The sequence below is a fragment of the Centrocercus urophasianus genome, unplaced genomic scaffold (genome assembly GCF_019232065.1).
Source record: "Centrocercus urophasianus isolate 14NV4802_14NV808 unplaced genomic scaffold, USGS_Curo_1.0 seq_18, whole genome shotgun sequence".
NCBI classification, from domain to species: domain Eukaryota; kingdom Metazoa; phylum Chordata; class Aves; order Galliformes; family Phasianidae; genus Centrocercus; species Centrocercus urophasianus.
Window position 1 is genome coordinate 27,880,136 of NW_024884733.1, and position 16,820 is coordinate 27,896,955.

At 52.1% G+C, this 16,820-nt stretch overlaps 1 protein-coding gene across 4 annotated transcripts in view; it reads left to right on the top strand.

Annotated features, from left to right (window-relative positions):
* Nucleotides 1-16,820, top strand: part of PDE4B (phosphodiesterase 4B) — a 123,908-nt gene that overhangs the window by 70,040 nt on the left and 37,048 nt on the right. For 3 of the 4 annotated variants that reach the window (XM_042819394.1, XM_042819395.1, XM_042819396.1), the window contains 4 exons: nucleotides 9,056-9,250; nucleotides 10,355-10,391; nucleotides 10,482-10,552; nucleotides 13,419-13,468. In XM_042819394.1, coding sequence (XP_042675328.1) covers nucleotides 9,056-9,250; nucleotides 10,355-10,391; nucleotides 10,482-10,552; nucleotides 13,419-13,468 — 353 coding nt within the window. Of the gene's footprint in view, nucleotides 1-9,055; nucleotides 9,251-10,354; nucleotides 10,392-10,481; nucleotides 10,553-13,062; nucleotides 13,164-13,418; nucleotides 13,469-16,820 lie in introns of those variants that run through there. The other variant, XM_042819397.1, reaches the window with a different exon arrangement.

Below are 16,820 nucleotides of genomic sequence, written 5' to 3' on the forward strand. Positions count from 1 at the left end.
GCTCACCAGGAATCCCAAACCAGCAGCACAGAAGCACAGCCCCACCCTGTGCTGTGTACCAGCATGTATTTGTAGAGCGAACCGTTGCTGTTTGCAGTGGGTTTCGTGAGGCTCTCAGCTTCCTGCAGTAGCAAAACATTCCAGCTTCTCCATCTGCTTGTCGCACACCTGACATGGGCTCCACCAAGCTGGCACACGGTTGGTTTTGGTTCAGCTGTGGCTCTCACATCTGCCATAAGCAGGTGACCCCTGTCTTCTCCATGAGCTGCATCAGATGCTATGCTCACATCTTGCTGGAAGCATCAGTACGTGCCTGCAGGCAGCAGGTGGGAGCTGCAGGGTGCTGGTGCAGGCTGCTGCCCATAGGCTGCGCTCGGTGTGCAGGTGCCGCTCCGCCTGGCGGAGGGGAGATTGGAACAGCTTTTGTTTTTATGATCTGACCACACGAATCCTGAAACCCCAAATCTGTTTCGTTTAATAGCGAGTCCCTGGTGGCTAATTCTGCATGCAGCGCACAGAGCAGCGTGACTATTCTGGGATGGGATCCCAGTGACAGCGGTGAGTCATCGGCCGCAGCAGCAGCGATGATACCAGGAGCTATTTATTGCTGCTCTCTGGGCTGCGAGTTCTGCTCAGCTCCGAGTTCAGCTGGAAATTATGTAATTATTCCTCCTGGATGGTTTTTCTGATTGGTTTGTAATTACAAAACATTCTCAGAACGCTTCTGTGTTTGAAAATTAAGACCTGGGAATGACTTAATGCGAGAACGAAGAGATGAAATCCTACTTGGCTTATGTATTGTTTTCCCTTATCAGTTAATCAGACAGCTTTCTGGATGTCACTGTACAAACTTCTCTGCAAAACAGTGTAGCACGTGATCCCCGGTTCAGTCCGTTTATAAACAAAGATTGGGGTAGAATCATCGTAGCACCAATGCTGGGTTCCTTGACTGCCCTGAGCCAGGAGCTGCTCTGCTGCTGCTTCTCATAATGAGCAGAGCCTGCAGGTGGGGGCCAGCAGGAACCTGCCCAGAAAATGGGGAGGGGGTGGCTCAGCCCCCTGTGCTGGCCTGAGGCTGAGGTCGGGTTTAGCTGCAAAGCCAGAGAGAAGGCATTTCTCTGGTCTCATCTCTCTGTAGAAGGAGAAAGTAAGTTCTATCCTTCTGTTTATAATCTGTTCCTCGGAACTGCACTGTGAACTCAGCACAGGTTTCAAAAGTTACAGGAAAGGCAAGTAAGCAGGGCTCTGGAAAGCTCTACATCAAATGTCACTGTTCCATTCCTTACGTCAGTCCGTGATTTTTACACTAGTCATACATCATTTTATTTCAGTCTTTATTCTGTGCTGCATTTTGACTTTTCTGTCTGATTTATCTCCCTTCCTTAGCATGAGAATGGACATCTAAGGATGGCTTAGCAGCTGATCTGGGAGGAGATGTAACCTGGAGATACAAAGGCAGTGGTGATGTGGGTCTGTCGGGGCACCGTTCCGGTGGATGGCAGTAAGACAAGTGCTGTTCCTCCATGTCCCAGCACCATACCCAGCTGTGGGAGCTGCTCCTGTCCCTGCCACTGTGGCCGGGTGGCACTGGGAGGAGGAGGAATGGGGACCTTCAGGGTAGGCAGCACTCAGTGTGTGCTCACCCCAGCTCAGTGTGAGCAGGGAGCGTGTCTGCATGCCATCCTGACAACGCAGTGTGCTGGCAATACTGGGGAGGAGAAATCTGTCCTGAGAAAACAGCTTCTGATAACTGCAAGTGGGGGATCTCTTTGGCACCTTTTAGCAACAAGCATTTTTTAAAGGCCTTGGTTTTTTGGGTTTGGGGTTTTATTTTTGTGCAGCTAGAGGTGGCACTCACAGACACGGGATGCTGAAAACTCAGTGATGACTGTTTGGTTGCTGCCAACTTTGGCTCCATGGTAGAAGCTGCTCCTTGGTGGGCACTCAGGCATTGGGGGCTTTTCTTTTTTTTTTGTTCCACGACTTTTTTTGACACCATTGGAAGCAGTGTGAGCTCAGCTAAGCTGAGCCCTTCTTCCTTGAACAGTCCTGTTTGGCAACTGGGCTTAGGCTGCTGCTGAGGCAGACATTCAGGGATCACATGGGGTTGGAGCCGGCTGGGCTGTGAGGTCCCTTCCGACCCAACCACTCTGTGGCTGCGGTGGGCTGGGTGCCCAGGCCCAGTGTGGGTAGGCACACGTGGAGGACACTGAAAGAAAGGAGATGCTGTGTCTGTGGCGGTGTGCATGCGTGGAAAGGCATCCTTGACAGGCTGGAGAAGGAATATTAGCTGAATGGAGAGGCAGCTGCGAGGGAAGTTCTGAAGTGGGTGTGTATCGAACGTCCTAGTTTCACTGCCGTCACAAAAGGCTGCCTGCTGCTTTTTCATCTGTAAAGATGGCAAATTGTTTGGAGTGGGTCTGGGAGAACACGCTGACCCCTTTTGCTTTGCTGCACTGACACTGCATAGTGCTTTCACAACTGTGCTGTGGAGATCTGCACCTCCTGCAGGTGTCCCAGCCGGCAGAGCAAGCCCTGCTAACGAGCCTGGCTGATGGCTGATGCCATATTATACATTCATTTCAGATTGAAGGTGTTATGGGGTCGATTCTGACAAAAAAAATTAAAATGTGTTCTCAGGAGGGACGCAGAAAATTGCCGAAGCTGTAACAAAAGCATTACCTTCAGTCAGGTTTGACGTTGGTGTAACAGCACAGGGTGGGGTAAGTCATGCTGAACAACAAACCTACCTGCTGAGGTAGCCCTGGCAGTGCCCTGTAAGCAAATCCGTGCCATGGGGAGAAGCTGTGCAGCCGTGCAACCCCCCAGCAGGAGCCCTGCATGGTGCAGGGTGAGCACAGCAGCCCCACATCTCTGAGCCACGTAACCGCCTTCACGTGGCTGCGTGGTCTCCTCTGTTATTAAAAAAGAAAAGGGAAAGCTCTCATGGGCATGAATGAGGATTTATATAATAGGTTGCAAGGGTTCCATCGAAGCCATTGTACTCTGTCTTGTGAATATCTATTTAATCAGTGGTTTAAAAAGAGCTCTTATTTGTGCTAAGTGATTCCCCTTTCTTAGGCTGCAGTGAGAATTTCAGGCTCTCGTGATGAGTGAGGGCAGCTCCTCCAGGCCTGAATGCTGCCCTTGAGCAGACTCTGTGCTGGGGGGGTTCCAGTACTCAGAGAAGCCTTTGGGTGGTGCTTGGGGAGCCTGTCAAGAGGCACTGCCTGCATGTTACCTCTGTGACAAGCTGCTGTGCCTTATTAACTGCTTTCTTGAATTGAAGTGAAGGGGGAAGAATCATTCTGGCTTTGCTTGTACTGCTGCTGGTGTGAGCATAAAGGTGAGCAGCATTGCAGAGGTTTCAGTGTGCAGTTAGCAGCACGGGAAGTTGGCAGTTAGATGAAGCCGTGGAGAACCGTTCTTGCAGCATCTCAGTATTTCTTACAACAGTAGGCTGACAGCCTGAGCGTGCTCTGGAAGGTGTTGAAGCCACGACGAGCAGGCTGTGTTGCTGCAAATGCCAGCAATAAATCCCTGCTCTGACGTCAGGTGCCGTGCAGAAGGTCTCAGCGTGACACACGCTGCTTTCTGCTCCATCCCTGTGTCTGTGCATGCTGGGCAGCCTCCCTTGACCATTTAAAGTAGCAGATGAAAACCACGGCGTGTTTAGAGGTGGCTCTGCTAGGAACAGAAGGGCCTGACACGTCCCTGTGTTCCCGGCAGCGTCTCCCAGCACCCCGCTATCTCGCTCGCCCTTCACATGACTTGCCACCAGGCCCTCCATATCTGCCTGCTATCTGATGTTCCCGGTCAGATGCTCCGCGTGCTGACGCCGGGTTATTAATACCACTGCTGCCATTTGCTCTGGCTGGCCGCTCTGAGGGGATGCCCACGACTTCCTCCCACCCGCTGCCTGTGATCTTCATCTTTCCCAGACGCTCCCTGGGGCTGGCAGACGGCTGCTCGCCCCGTGACTGATTGCTTTCCTGGCCACCGTCCAGCTCCGGGCGCATAAACACGCTCAGAGGAAGGCTCAGTGCTGGCAGGTTCCTTGCTCAGGAGGAGAAACAAGCCCCATTTCTGCTGGAGTTCACCAAAAGCAAGAAGCGAGGGGCAGCGTTTCAGAAACGGGCTGGGATGGGCAGGTGCCCGGCTGGCGTTCCAGCAGGCTGCTCAATTCAGCCCCCTGCCTCCATTTAAAATGCACAGCCAACAGCAGTCTGGCACATGCAGATGTTCTGCTGCTGCATGGAGAGTGCTGCCTGCCTGCATTGCCTGCATTGCCTGCATTGCCTGCCTCCCTTTCTTGCCCAGACTTTAGCACTCATTCTAGATGTTTTCTCTCCTGTGTTCCATCAGTGAAGCCAAACCATTCTTTTTCTCCATTGCAGAAACTTGTCTGTGCTGACTATCTTCTGGTTTTGCACACAGTTTCTCAGTTTCTTTCTAGATGGCCCATTACTTGACCTCTATTACTTCCACCAACGTGTCTTCCATTAGCTCAGTACAGCCCTTCCTGAATGCAGTAAATTCTCAGGATGCCTAAATTCTGTTAGCTGAAGAATGAAGCATTTGTGAAGATGACTTGAGCCTGAAGCACAGTCAGATACAGTGGTTTTGTGCCATGCCTACACGTTTATGCTTATTCACACTGAAAACTTCACCTCCTGCACTATTAGATGACAGTTGGAGGTAGCAAGCACTATTTTTTCCTGATCCCCCAGTATTTATGGCTGTGTTGCCACACTGTTTGCCATTACTGCCCTTGATGCCCTACAGCTGCATTCAGTATCTCCAGCATGCAGGACCTGTTTTCCTCTGTGCTCCCACGTCTGTTTTGAGCAGCACAGCACTGTGATTTGATGTGACTCTGGAGTAGTGTCTCCAGCACGTAATTGTCAGCACGAGGCAGGGCTTCAAAGGGATCGCTAATTAAGATCAAACTGAGCCCTGCAGCAAGTCTGGGGAAGATTTGCTTGTCCAGAGAAAGAGACAGTGTTACTAAGTGATATTTGGGGTGCCAGCAGCCTGCTGTTGCTTTCACAGCAGAACAACTCCGTGCCGGGGGGCTGTGTGGGTCTGAGCAGGTGCAGCTGGAGGCAGCGTGGGGTTGCAGTTGGCTCTGCTGGTGATCCAGTTTCCCATCCGGAGTCACAGAACCATGGAGTCATTTAGGTTGGAGAAGACCTCCATGATCACCAAGTCCAACCCTCAACCCATCCCAACCATGGCCACTAACCGTGTCCTTGCTGCAGTGTACGACTTCAAGCACAGATCTCCCTTTTCTACCCTTCAGTTGGCCTCTTTTCCTCCTTTTCAAGCATCCTGAGGAAGGAGCAGTGCGTGCTAAAGCCACAGGCTGGGGGAAAGCCTGTTTGATCATGCCAAGGGATTTATTGTAGCTGGTGAAACCACTCAAAGCAGCGTGGCTGCGGCAGGGCTGCGGTGGTTGCAGGTGCTCAGTGTGCTGCACTGGCACCATCCCTCACTTCTTTGGGCTTCATCCCATGGAGCACACATGGAAGCAGGGATCAGCCCTCAGCATGCATATGGAGTGGAATGAATGGAGTAGAATGGAGTGGAGTGGAGTGGAGTAGAAATGGAGTGGAAGGGAATTGGAATGGAATGAAATGGAACTGAGTGGAGTGGAAGGGAGTGGAATGGAGTAGAGTGGAAGAGAATGGAGTGGAATGGAACGGAGCGGAATGAAGCAGCTCTATTGGAAGGGACTCTCTTCAGAGATCATCGAGTCCCAACTGCCTGACCACCTCTGGGCTAACCAGCACTTTAAGTATACTATTGACAGTGTCATCCAGAGCCCCTTGAACACCAGCAGGGGCATCACCCAACTCCCCAGGACGCCTGTTTGGTCTTTGAGCACCCTCATGGTAAAACAGGTTTTCCATCTGGTCTGATCCTCCCCGGTGCAGTGAGGAGCTCAGTGGTGGATGTGGCCATTAGCAGTGCACAGCCTTTTGCTGTTGCTGGAAGGGAGCAGGAGTGCATGTGATCGGAAGATGTGAAGCAAGTGAAATCTTGCTGAAATGTAACCAACCAGATTAATTATATTTGGGAAGGCTGAGCATCCAAAGGATTTAATGATCTGAATACCATTTTAGAACATGATATTGTCTTTTTGCTGGCAGGAACGCCGGCACCAATTATAGAAATAAATCAAAAAATCAGGTCAAATAATTATTTTATGAGCCAACTGAAAAGGCTGGGTGCATCTCTTAATGCCGGGGTGCTTTTGGGAAGAAAGGGAAAAGCCCTTCAGGAGTAATGTTGCTTCCTGTGCAGGGGGTGGCTGTGCACACGCCTGTGGTGCACACACACACACGTGCTGTGGACACCCAAGCTGGGGCAGGGGTGTACCTGCTGGCCTGGTGTCCCATAGGGATTAACAGCAACAAAGATGAAGCAGCCCAGGGTGTGCATTTGGAGGAATAACAACTGGGTTTTGAAATTCAGGATTTCTTCTCCAGGGGACTTTACCCAACTGCATGGTATTAACTTGTTACAGGATAACGTCAAGCAACTTATCTGCACTGAACACGAAAAGGATTAGGGCTGTTGGAGGCTCTGTGCTCGAAGAAAGCCCAGGCTCCTTTCCACCTCCCTCGTGTGCTTCTCAGTGGCTGTTGCAATCCAGCAGGGGCTGCGGTGCTGGCACGCCATGGGGCAGCTCTGCAGGACGCTCCGTGCCTGCACAGCCTGCAGGCCTGGGCTATGGAGCACCAGTGGTTTCAAGTCCTTTCTGCATGAAGGATCTGTTAGAGAAACCGGCAAGCTGCTGTGATAATAGGAAACAGGTGCAGAAAATCAGAGAGCAGTGAGAAGCAGTTGTGCTCATAGATTTCGATGTAGCAAAGTGCATCGTTCTCATTGCCAGTGGCTTTTGGAATGTGGCTGAACGGCTCTGTGAGGAACGGGGCAGTACAGATCATGAGAGGGACTTTGTGATGAGCAGTGTGCCCAAACACCATGAGGTCCTGGCTCCGGGAGCACAGCTGTGTGCTGCTGCAGCCACAGCCCTCGTGTTGTGCGTGGAAGAGTGGAAACATGGAAATGCCAAATGTGGACAAGAATCACAGAATCCTAGAATGGCCTGGGTTGCAAAGGAGCACAATGCTCATCAGTCCCAACCCCCTGCTGTGTGCAGGTCGCCAACCAGCAGCCCAGGCTGCCCAGAGCCACATCCAGCCTGGCCTTGAATGCCTGCAGGGATGGGGCATCCACAGCCTCCGTGGGCAAACCACAACGCCCTGCCTGGTTCAGCAGGCTTAAGCCCCATGGTCTGTGTGTTTTGTATGGTGGATCTGGTTAGCAGTGGCTATCCATGGAACCACAAGGGCTGCTAACGACCATTACCATCGCCTCATCCAACTGCTAAGTGACTCAGACTCATCTTTGCTGTCAGACTGCAGAACATGGGCAGCCAGGGTTGCCGTCAGTCATTTTGTTTGCTTTCCAGGTGAATGCATGAAGCCAGGCTGTGCTAAGCGTGATTTCCTCCTGGCACGTTGTTGCCCATTGCCTCCATTCATCTGCACTGCAATGAAATCTTTTCAGGTGCCCCTCGGGTGCACAGGCAGCGAGCTGCAGCTAACTCCTGCCACCTGCTGCCCTGCTCTGCCCTGCATCCTTCCTGCTCTGCTTCTTAAAGACTGCAGCCGGAGGAGGAGAGGGGCTGCGAGTCCTGCTGGAGAAGTCTGGAGTATCTGCGTCATCAGAGCTCATTCTCTCAGTAGTGATGGATTAATTATCAGCCTGTGGTTGTAGATACGGCAGTTGCAGAGCTGAGTTTCTTCTTGCGGCTGGAAATAAAGCGTACTGAGGCTGTTGTTGGTAGAAGAGCAGATAACAAGGAGGAAAGGAATGTAATTGAGCTCTTACCGGGTTCAAGCACTGAGCAGTTGGGTGAGTGGATGCTACAGAGCAGCACCGTGTGTGCAGGGATTGCCCTCTACACACACTGTATCACACCAGTGCCCTGCCTTTGCGTTCCAAGGAAGGAATCCGTGTCTGCACTGGGAATCAGTGTTTTTAATTGCATTAGTTAAATGCCTGCGCTTCCTAATTCTGGAAGAACCGTGTGCAGGACCAATTGGCAAGGGAGCATCTGTGGCTGTGAGGACTGGACAGGTGCTGGGGACCCAATCTTTGCCTTTTCCTCCCCAGTAAATCGGTTCTGGAGCCATCAGAAACACCTTCCTGCTCCTTGAGCACAGAGGGATCAATGCATAAGCCAAGTTGCAACCAGCCACGTGCAGCCAGCGTATGGTACCGATTTTCTGATCACTTGCTCCCTAAGTATCACTTGGTAATGCAAAAGGTGCTTGGTGTGGCTGAGCAGCAGAGCAGAGCACAACAGGTCTGTCTGTCGCTGCTTTCTGAGGGGTGTCACCTGCCAGAGTGCCCAGTGCACAAGCAGCAGCCAAGCTGAGAAACCATAAGGAAGTGGGTGTAGAATGGAAATGGTGACAGACAGCCTGGGTTGTCTTTTCCAAGCCTCCGTTTTACAGCACAGCTGTTTGATGTTCACTCAGCTGACCTCCCGGGATGGCTGAGATGTGAAACGTGGTTGGATGCCCGCTCCTCACAAACCTTGTGGGTTTCCAAAACCTTTCAACCTTTGTCCAAAAGAGGAGGAGGACAGCTTGGCACTGCCAGTGTGCTCAGTGTGTATGGCTCCGTGGCACAGTGCCTTCTGTCCCCATGGCATTTGCAAGGATGTGGGTGAGGTTTGGCACAACGCACAGCACTTGAGAGAGCCGTGCCAGGAGAAGATCAGGCTGGATACTGGAAGAAATCTCTTCTCCAAAGAGCAGTCAGCACTGCACAGCTGCCCAGGGGTGGTGGGGAGGTCACCATCCCTGAAGTGTTCCACAGCCAAGGAGATGTGGCACTGAGGGACGTGGGCAGTGGAAATGGGGGTTGGGCTTGGGGATCACGGAAGGTTTTTCCAACATGAGTGATCCTGTGGTTCTGTGCGCTGAAAGCTGGCCGTTAGCAGGCATGTGTGACGCAGTCTGTGCTTTGTTTGCAGCTTCGATGTGGAAAATGGCCCTTCTCCTGGTCGCAGCCCGCTGGACCCACAGGCCGGCTCCTCCTCAGGGTTGGTGCTGCACACCACCTTCCCCGGGCACAGCCAGCGCCGGGAGTCCTTCCTCTACCGCTCAGACAGCGACTACGACCTGTCACCAAAGACCATGTCCAGGAACTCCTCTCTCCCAAGCGAACAGTAAGCACAAACTCAGCTCACGTCATATTTGACAGCAGCAGAGGCTGAGGGCTCTGCGTGTCTTCCTGTAATCCCCAGAAAGAAGTGTGTGTGGGCACTACTCACATCTCACAGCCCAGCAGACGGGTGCTGCTGTGGTCTGTGCAGCCATGACTTCCTCATCCCCATCCCATGCTGACACTCACTTTTGCTCCATAATCTAGTAGAAGAGCTTTCAAAGCCAGGGGGTGAAATACAAGAGGACCCCAGTGCCACTGGGAGCTGGTGCCTGGGGTGCAAAGCAGTGGGCAGAGCTGGGCTGTTCTGCGTGCCCACGGTGCCTTCTGTGCTTGCTTTTCCCTGCATGCTCTCAGTGCCTGGTTAACATCCCCTCTGTTCTCAAGTAGGTAGCACACCTACCCCTGTTGCACTTTTCTATCCTGTTTCCCATCGTGGGTCATTCATTAGAAGACAGTGAAAAATACAGCAGAGAGGTTGATTTGAGAGGATCCCTACCCCTCAAATGGAGCACAAAGCCTCCATGAGCGCCCTGGATTTGCAGCCCTTTATTTTAAAAGGCACAGTTTAGAGTTTAAAGTGACCATAACACAAAAAATGCTCTTAAACAAAAAAGTGTAGCTGCTGTAAAAGCCCTACCAGTTTTTTCCATGCAGCAGAAACCTGAATCTCAATGGGAGGTGTGGTGAATTCCCACAGGGGGAGCAGAGCATCCCTCCTGCCCAGAGCCCTGAGCCCAGGCTTCTTGTGTGAGTGCTTTGTGCAGCGTTGCCAAGAAATCCCTCCCAGTGCTGGTGATGCTGTCCTTCCCTCAGATCTTCTGCTCAAATCTTCCACGATGAAACATCCACTGTTTGGATAATGTGAAGCACGGTGACACAAAAGCCAGGAAACTCAGAGCTGACCTTTACCCGGGCCGTGATGGGTTTTTCCACCGCAATACGAGCGCGCTGAGTTTCCTGGCTGTCCTGCACTGTGCCAGCAGTGCCCACAGCCATCCCCACACACTGCCACGGCCACGCAGGGCATCCATCCGTGTAGTGATGGGCGTGCTGTCCTTCCACCCAGCCACAGTGACTTACAGCCACGTTCTCCATTCCCCCCCAGGCACGGAGATGACCTGATCGTCACACCTTTCGCACAGGTGAGTTGGGAGCTTGCTGCCTCTTGCACGGGGCTGACTTGGAAAGGTTTGCCTTGAGAAGCGCTCACAAATCCCTTCTGCTCGCTTCAGGTGCTGGCCAGCTTGCGGAGCGTGAGGAACAACTTCACGCTGCTCACCAATTTGCACGGGACGGCCAACAAGTAAGCGGGGAGCCAAAGGGAGCGGGCGGCGGTGGGGGAGCGGGCAGCGGGCGGCGGGGCCGGCGCCGTCCCGGCTTCGGCCGCATGGGGGCGCCAAAGCGCCTGAGCGCGCCGCGGGGTCCCGCCTCCATGGGTCCAGCGCTCGTCGCCCATTTCTGCCCCGCCGCCCGCAGCAGAGCAGCACAGTGCGGCACCCTGGGGGCAGCGCGGTGCCCGCCGCGGCCCTGAGCTCCCCGCGCACCCGGCGTCTTGCTGGGCACGGAGCTTTCCTCCCGTTGATTTCTGTTTGCAAGATGTGATGGGAAATGAATCGCCACGTTCCGAGATGGAGGCGAATAGAAAAACAGATGGCTGGAATAAAGGATCCTTTCCTTGTTATTTTTCTTTTTTTCTTTTTTTTTTTTTTTCCTGCTTTGCTTTTTTTTTGAATCGCCTGAGTATTTTGGCAGTTCCTAATGAGGAATCTGAATTTGGGGCCGGAAGGAAGCGAGGGCGTAACCTGTCGGACGCAGAGGCATCTCGCAGGGTCCTCCTGAAAACATTCCCAGATCTGCTTGAGGCACGAAGCCATTTGCCCAGCCAAAGTCAAAGTCATCAAATGTTGAAACCCTTACACGCCCAACGTCCCAGTCCGTGGCCGAATGTGCTTCCAGGGGCTGTGGAGCTTCCCACATGGTCTCCAAGCAGCCCTGCCGGGTTACGCCGTGCTGCCAGCTCATGATTTTATCATATGTCTCATGACACACGACATTCTTCTTAAGATTCTGCTTCAGGGATCATGGGAAACTCTGCTCTTCTTTAACCCCTTCCTCTCCTTCCTCCCTCCTCCACCCCTGCTGTTCCAGGAAAGGAGAAGAGGCTGCTGCCCCGCTTATTGACAGAAATGCTGGAACCGTATGAATCTGAAGGGCTGAAAAACAATGAAAAAAAATTATGCACACAATGAATAACAATAGCTTTTTTTTTTTTGGACGGTAACATCAGGGTTTTTTCAGACCATTTCCTGAGTGGAAAAGAGGAGAGTGTGATTAATGGCTTCTGAGAGGCCGGGCTTGGCAGATGTGGAGCAGGGGATCTGACAGCAGCTCCATGTGACAGCCATGGGCTGCGGTCTCCCAGAAGGGACAGCGGTGTCAGGACGTGGATCAGTGGCAGTTCACTGCTGTAGAAACTGGGATGGGCGCAGGCAGGACGTCACGGAGGGTGCTGGGAGGGGTGCTGTTCTATTTCCAAGCCGTGCAGTGGGGAATACCCTTCCAAACATGAGCTCACCCCTCCCCGCCCCCCGAGGGCACAGCTCTGCACCGGCGGCTGGAGATACCTGCAGCGCATCTCCTGTGATACTGGCTGTCCCTAATGAGGAGTTTCTGTTTTCCAAAGATTCCAAGATTTCAGTTTTCAAAGGCTCCGTGCAGGCAGGTCGGGGCAGATTTTCAGAGGAGTCAGCACCCAGCACAGCAGGCTGAGCCCTTCGAAGAATCCGGGGCCTGGAAAAAAAGCACAACTTTTGGAAAGCACCCAAAAAGTGAAGGGAGCCCCGCTCAGCTCCGGGCTGCTGGCGGGCAGGAGGTTGGGACAGGGGCTGTGAAGCAGGGCTGTGTTCTGTCCGCCCCTGCACATCCCACCCGCTTGGCCTTCCTGGAGCGCCGCTGGGGAACCCCTGCAGCTGCGGCGGCAGCGGGATGGAGCCGCTCACCAGCTTTGAATGCAGCTTCAAAGGAGAAACAGCCAGAAAATGGATATTTCAGTTCAGTGGCTGAGTCAGAAGGTTGGGCTGGGAGGGAGGCTGGGGGGGATCCGCCTTCTGTTGGAAGCTCTCCGAAACCCCTTTGGGAAGCAGAAGCCCCGAGTTTCGTTTCTGGTTAGCCTGGAATACTGTCCTCAATCTCAAACAGACTGTTTTGATTTTTATCTCCTTTTAACTTCTTTACAAAAGAAGCCCTTTTTCTTTTTCCTTTTCCTTTTCTTTTTCCTTTCCTTTTCCATTTTCTTTTCCCTTTTTCGTTTTCTCTTTCCTTTTCTTTTTCTTTTTCCTTTTTCCTTTTCTTTTTCCTTTTATCTTTTTTTCCCCTTCCCTTTCTTTCTCCTTCTTTCCCTTTCTTTCCCTTTCTTTCTTTTCTTTTTCAGGTGAATAATGGCTTCAACTTGAAAAATTAACAGTTTTATTTGGCAGACGTCACAATGGAATCTTTTGACGTTTGGAGAAATATTGCACCATTTTTTCCAGCCCAACCTGCTTGCTTAACGTCAGCCAAATTTGCAGATAGCTCTCAGCCCTCCTGGAATCCACTGTTCCCTGACGGAGCTGCTGCTTCTACTTGAGAAATGCCATTCTGTTTTGTTTTGGAGCTCACGCCAGCGGCTGCAGCATCTCATTGTGTGCTTGTGGGTGCTGCTCAGGCTGCTGATGGTGGGATGTGAAGCCTTGCATCTCCATTGTAGCCCTGTACCTGCGCACCGGTGCAACAGCGGGCATTGCTTTGGGCCAGACTTGGTTGGTGAAACATGCTCAAGAAAAGGCCTTGATGTGGGGCCCCAGTGAGCCCTGCAATCACAGCACCCAGCCCTTGCTGGCCTCCGGGTGTAGCTGGACCTCAAAGCAGCAGATAAGGTGTGGGATGAGGGCACATCTTTTCTGCTGTGTCTTCTTTCTAGCACATGTGTGTGTGTGCTTAGCCAAGGGACACAAGGCGTTTGGATTTTTCTGGCAGGTATATTGTATTGCTTATGAATTGCTGACCGTTTGGAAGTGTTTTAGGGTTCTTTGTGAACCTGACAACAGCCTTTTAGTTGTGAGTATTAGCAGTGGCGGTGCTTGAGGTGTGAAAATAGCACCTGCTGATGGAGTATTCTTTATTCCTTTTAGGAGATCTCCTGCAACGAGTCAGCCACCTGTCTCCAGAGTGAACCTGCAAGGTATGTGTGGGTCCTCAGCAATCACCTGCCAGCAGAGAGGAAGGTTTATTGCACATGGGTTTACTGGTGGCTGGTCCTCTGCTCCCCCAGCCCCGTGTAGTGCTGAGCTCCTTCTGGGTTTCTCCTGCAAAACCGACGCAGGAGCACCGCCAGGCTGAGGTTGCTGCTGTTTAAATGGTTTGGGGTTTGTGTTTACCCTCGTGCTAGCATAAGGTAGAACATGATTTTGGTTTGATAGTCATGGCCACAGTGACTGCAATTCCTCCGAGTCCCCGTGCAGAGCAGGCCTGGGCAAGCAGCAGCCTACAGCCTCCAACAGGCTCAGGCACAGCTGTAGTTTTTATCCTGTTTATTTCAGTTTGCTTCCATGTGATCTATGTAAAACTGCGATCTCAGAAACCTCTCTCGGGTGAAACTCCCTTGGCTTTTGTTAGGCTGCCCTAGAACGGCGTATTTTTCCTTTCAACGTTTGTTTGCAGTCTTTTGAAATACCACATTTAAGCAACTGACTGGGAGCAAAGTCGGTCACTGCTCACCTCACGCTCGTCCCCACGCTGGGTCGGTGGCTGCAGCACGCAGCCTGGGCTCGGCTCCACCATGGGGGTGAATGGCACTGAGGGGAGCTCTGCACTGCCAGCCCGAGAAGCATGCTGCCTGCGGGTGTGCATGCTGTGCTGTAGCCTTGGGGGGACCCTCTTTGGATGAGCATTGGCCCTCTGGCACCGATGCAATTGTTACCCCCCCGGGGGAGGAGGTGTGGTTGGTTGGAGGAGTGCTGGTGTGTAAGGTGTGATCTCGGCCTCTCGTCTATGCTAGGAGGACTGAGTAAAGCCATGTTATTGCAGCGTGCACAGCCTGAGTAACTCTCATTTCCTTTCACACTGTGTGTTATTTACTGTCTGGGGACGAGAACAGTCCGGGAGATTTCCGGCTTGGATTCCTCAAAACTTGTTGGTGGAATGTGGAGATGGTGGCTGCAGAGAGAGCAGCGATGGCGTGAAGGTCCTCCTGCACGCTGCCCAGGGAGCAGCAGCAGAGCTGGGCTGGCAGGAGTGCACACAGAACTTCTTCCAGCACTGCTCTGAGCGAGACTTTGCTTTTCTGGCCCATGTGAAAGGATTCATGGAACATTTCATAAGCTTTGCATAGATCTGTTTATGTAGCTTACAGAATCTGATAGCCGGGAGATAATTCCCTTCCAGGAACTTTTAGATGAATTTTCTTAATGCTTGCTGTGGAAACAATTGCTTTCCACTTCTTAACACTTTGTGGACATGGAGGAAACGATGCTATTGCACAGCGCTTCCAGCACGAGCAGAGGGATGCCGGGTACCCCACAGGTAACCCCACAGGTAACCCCACAGGTAACCCCAGCTCCTGATGCCTGGAGCCCACAGCCACTCCAGTTCCCTTTCTGACTGAGGGGCTGGTGCTTGCAGCTGCACAGCAGGCTTGTGTTGCTCTGGAGGACCCAAAAGGAGACAGCAACTGATGGGAAGCCCACTCTCAACGTCATGAGCTGAGCCCTGGTGCTCCTGACTCACAGTTTTAGTGTTTCTGTGCTGTGCGGATAGGTGAGTAACTGAAGTACATTGCGACAGTTTGCAGGCAGCAGTGATAAGAAACATGCTTGAGGTTGATAGGAAATGGTGTTATTTCCTGCACAAGGAAGCACGGCCGCGTGCTGGGGGTTGTGGGGCTGCTCTCTCCTCCCACTACTGGTTTTCTTCTGGGGACTGCCTGCCTTCATCCCTTACAGCCACTGCCGTGCTTTTCACCTTGTTCAGAGAACAAGGATGCTTCCTAAGGAAGATGCCGTTTCAGTGCAGAAAGAGCAAAGGGGTTCAGGGTGTTTCTTTCAGTGTGTTGATCCAGGATTTATGAGTGGAAGGAGGGATGTTCCCAGCAGCCCTTCTCGCTGTGCCTGAAGGGATGCTGTGCCTTCCCTGCAAGTTTTGGAGGAGGAAGTGGTGAGGTTTAGATTGGGGCCACACCGTATTGCTCCCTTCTAGATAGAAGGACATGTCTTAACTGAAATGTGTTACATTCTCTGGATGGGTTCACCAGCAAAGCTCAGCGTTTGATTTTAGCTCTCCCATGTCACACGTTGATTCATAGATGCAGCACCACAAGCGATTGGCATTGCTGTGTGCACCCTGCGTGTGCCTCCTCTTGTCTGTCGTTAGCAGAGTGATTTATATCCTGTTACGAGAAGTGCAGGACTCAGGGTTTAAAGCAAACCAGCGTGCATTCATAGAATTACCCTGGGGGGACACAAACTGTGCTCAGCTTCGTACTGCAAGTAATGCACGCCAGCTGGTTGGTCCAGCAGAGCCTTAGGGGTTTGTCAGTCGTTTGCAACACAGAGGATCCAAATCTGGTGTCCGTGTGCTGCTGAGGAGTTGCATCACACGGGACCCAGGCCCATGGCGAAACGGATGGTCTGTGCTGGGTGATGAAATTCTTCTTCTTGCTTTCATTTTCTTGAAATCATGAACAATTCTGGTCAGGCTCTTGGTGGGGCAGAGCGGTTCCCAAGCCCACACTGATGTCACTGGAGGTTTCAGAGCTTTCTTAACCTTATAACCAAGCCATAAAAGGAAGAGGGATATGCATTGGACATCCTGTGTTTTGTCCTTGGTATCAGCTTAAGTAAACCTGGCAGATTTTTCCTGTTATTTTGTTATAACTGCAGATCACAGGAACAAACAAAAGTGCTTGTGTGAGTTACCTAAGGAACCTTTGCATGGAAATATGAAGCGGCAGCAAAAAGTGCATCAATCCTTAATTAGCTCCTGTGCTTTGCAGCTGGGCAGGATGATGGGACTGGTTGGGATCGTGAGGTTCGTGGCTGTGCAAAGTGCTGCAGAGCACGGTTATGAAGGTTTGTGTTTGGAACAGGTGCTGCCCCACCTCCTTTTCCACTGTCACAGAAATTAGCAATAGAAAAGCAGTGCCGTGCTCATCTCTGCAACGTTCCCTTCCCATGTGCTTCTCTTTTCTCTTTTAACGTGACCTGTGCTGCAGTCATTTTGTTTGATCTCAGTGCTCCTCAGATCTCAGCTCCAACCCTCGGCGCTGCTCTTTTCAGTTCACCACCCTGGGCACTCATGAGGGGTCTTCAGCTCCATCCATTCAGCTGATAAAACCCATGCCCAGCAACAGGTCTGGCAGCCCCTGCTTGGTTCTGTTCCTTCCTCTGAGCTTGTTTTTCTGACTGAGCCTTATTCCCTCCCAGCTAAGCCATCCATGCCTCATTCAGCCTCCAGGAGTGCAGCTGGCCAATGGGACCCGACCCATGAGCACCAGGCATCTTTGCACACTGGTTCCCCAATGGGTCACTGCACCAATG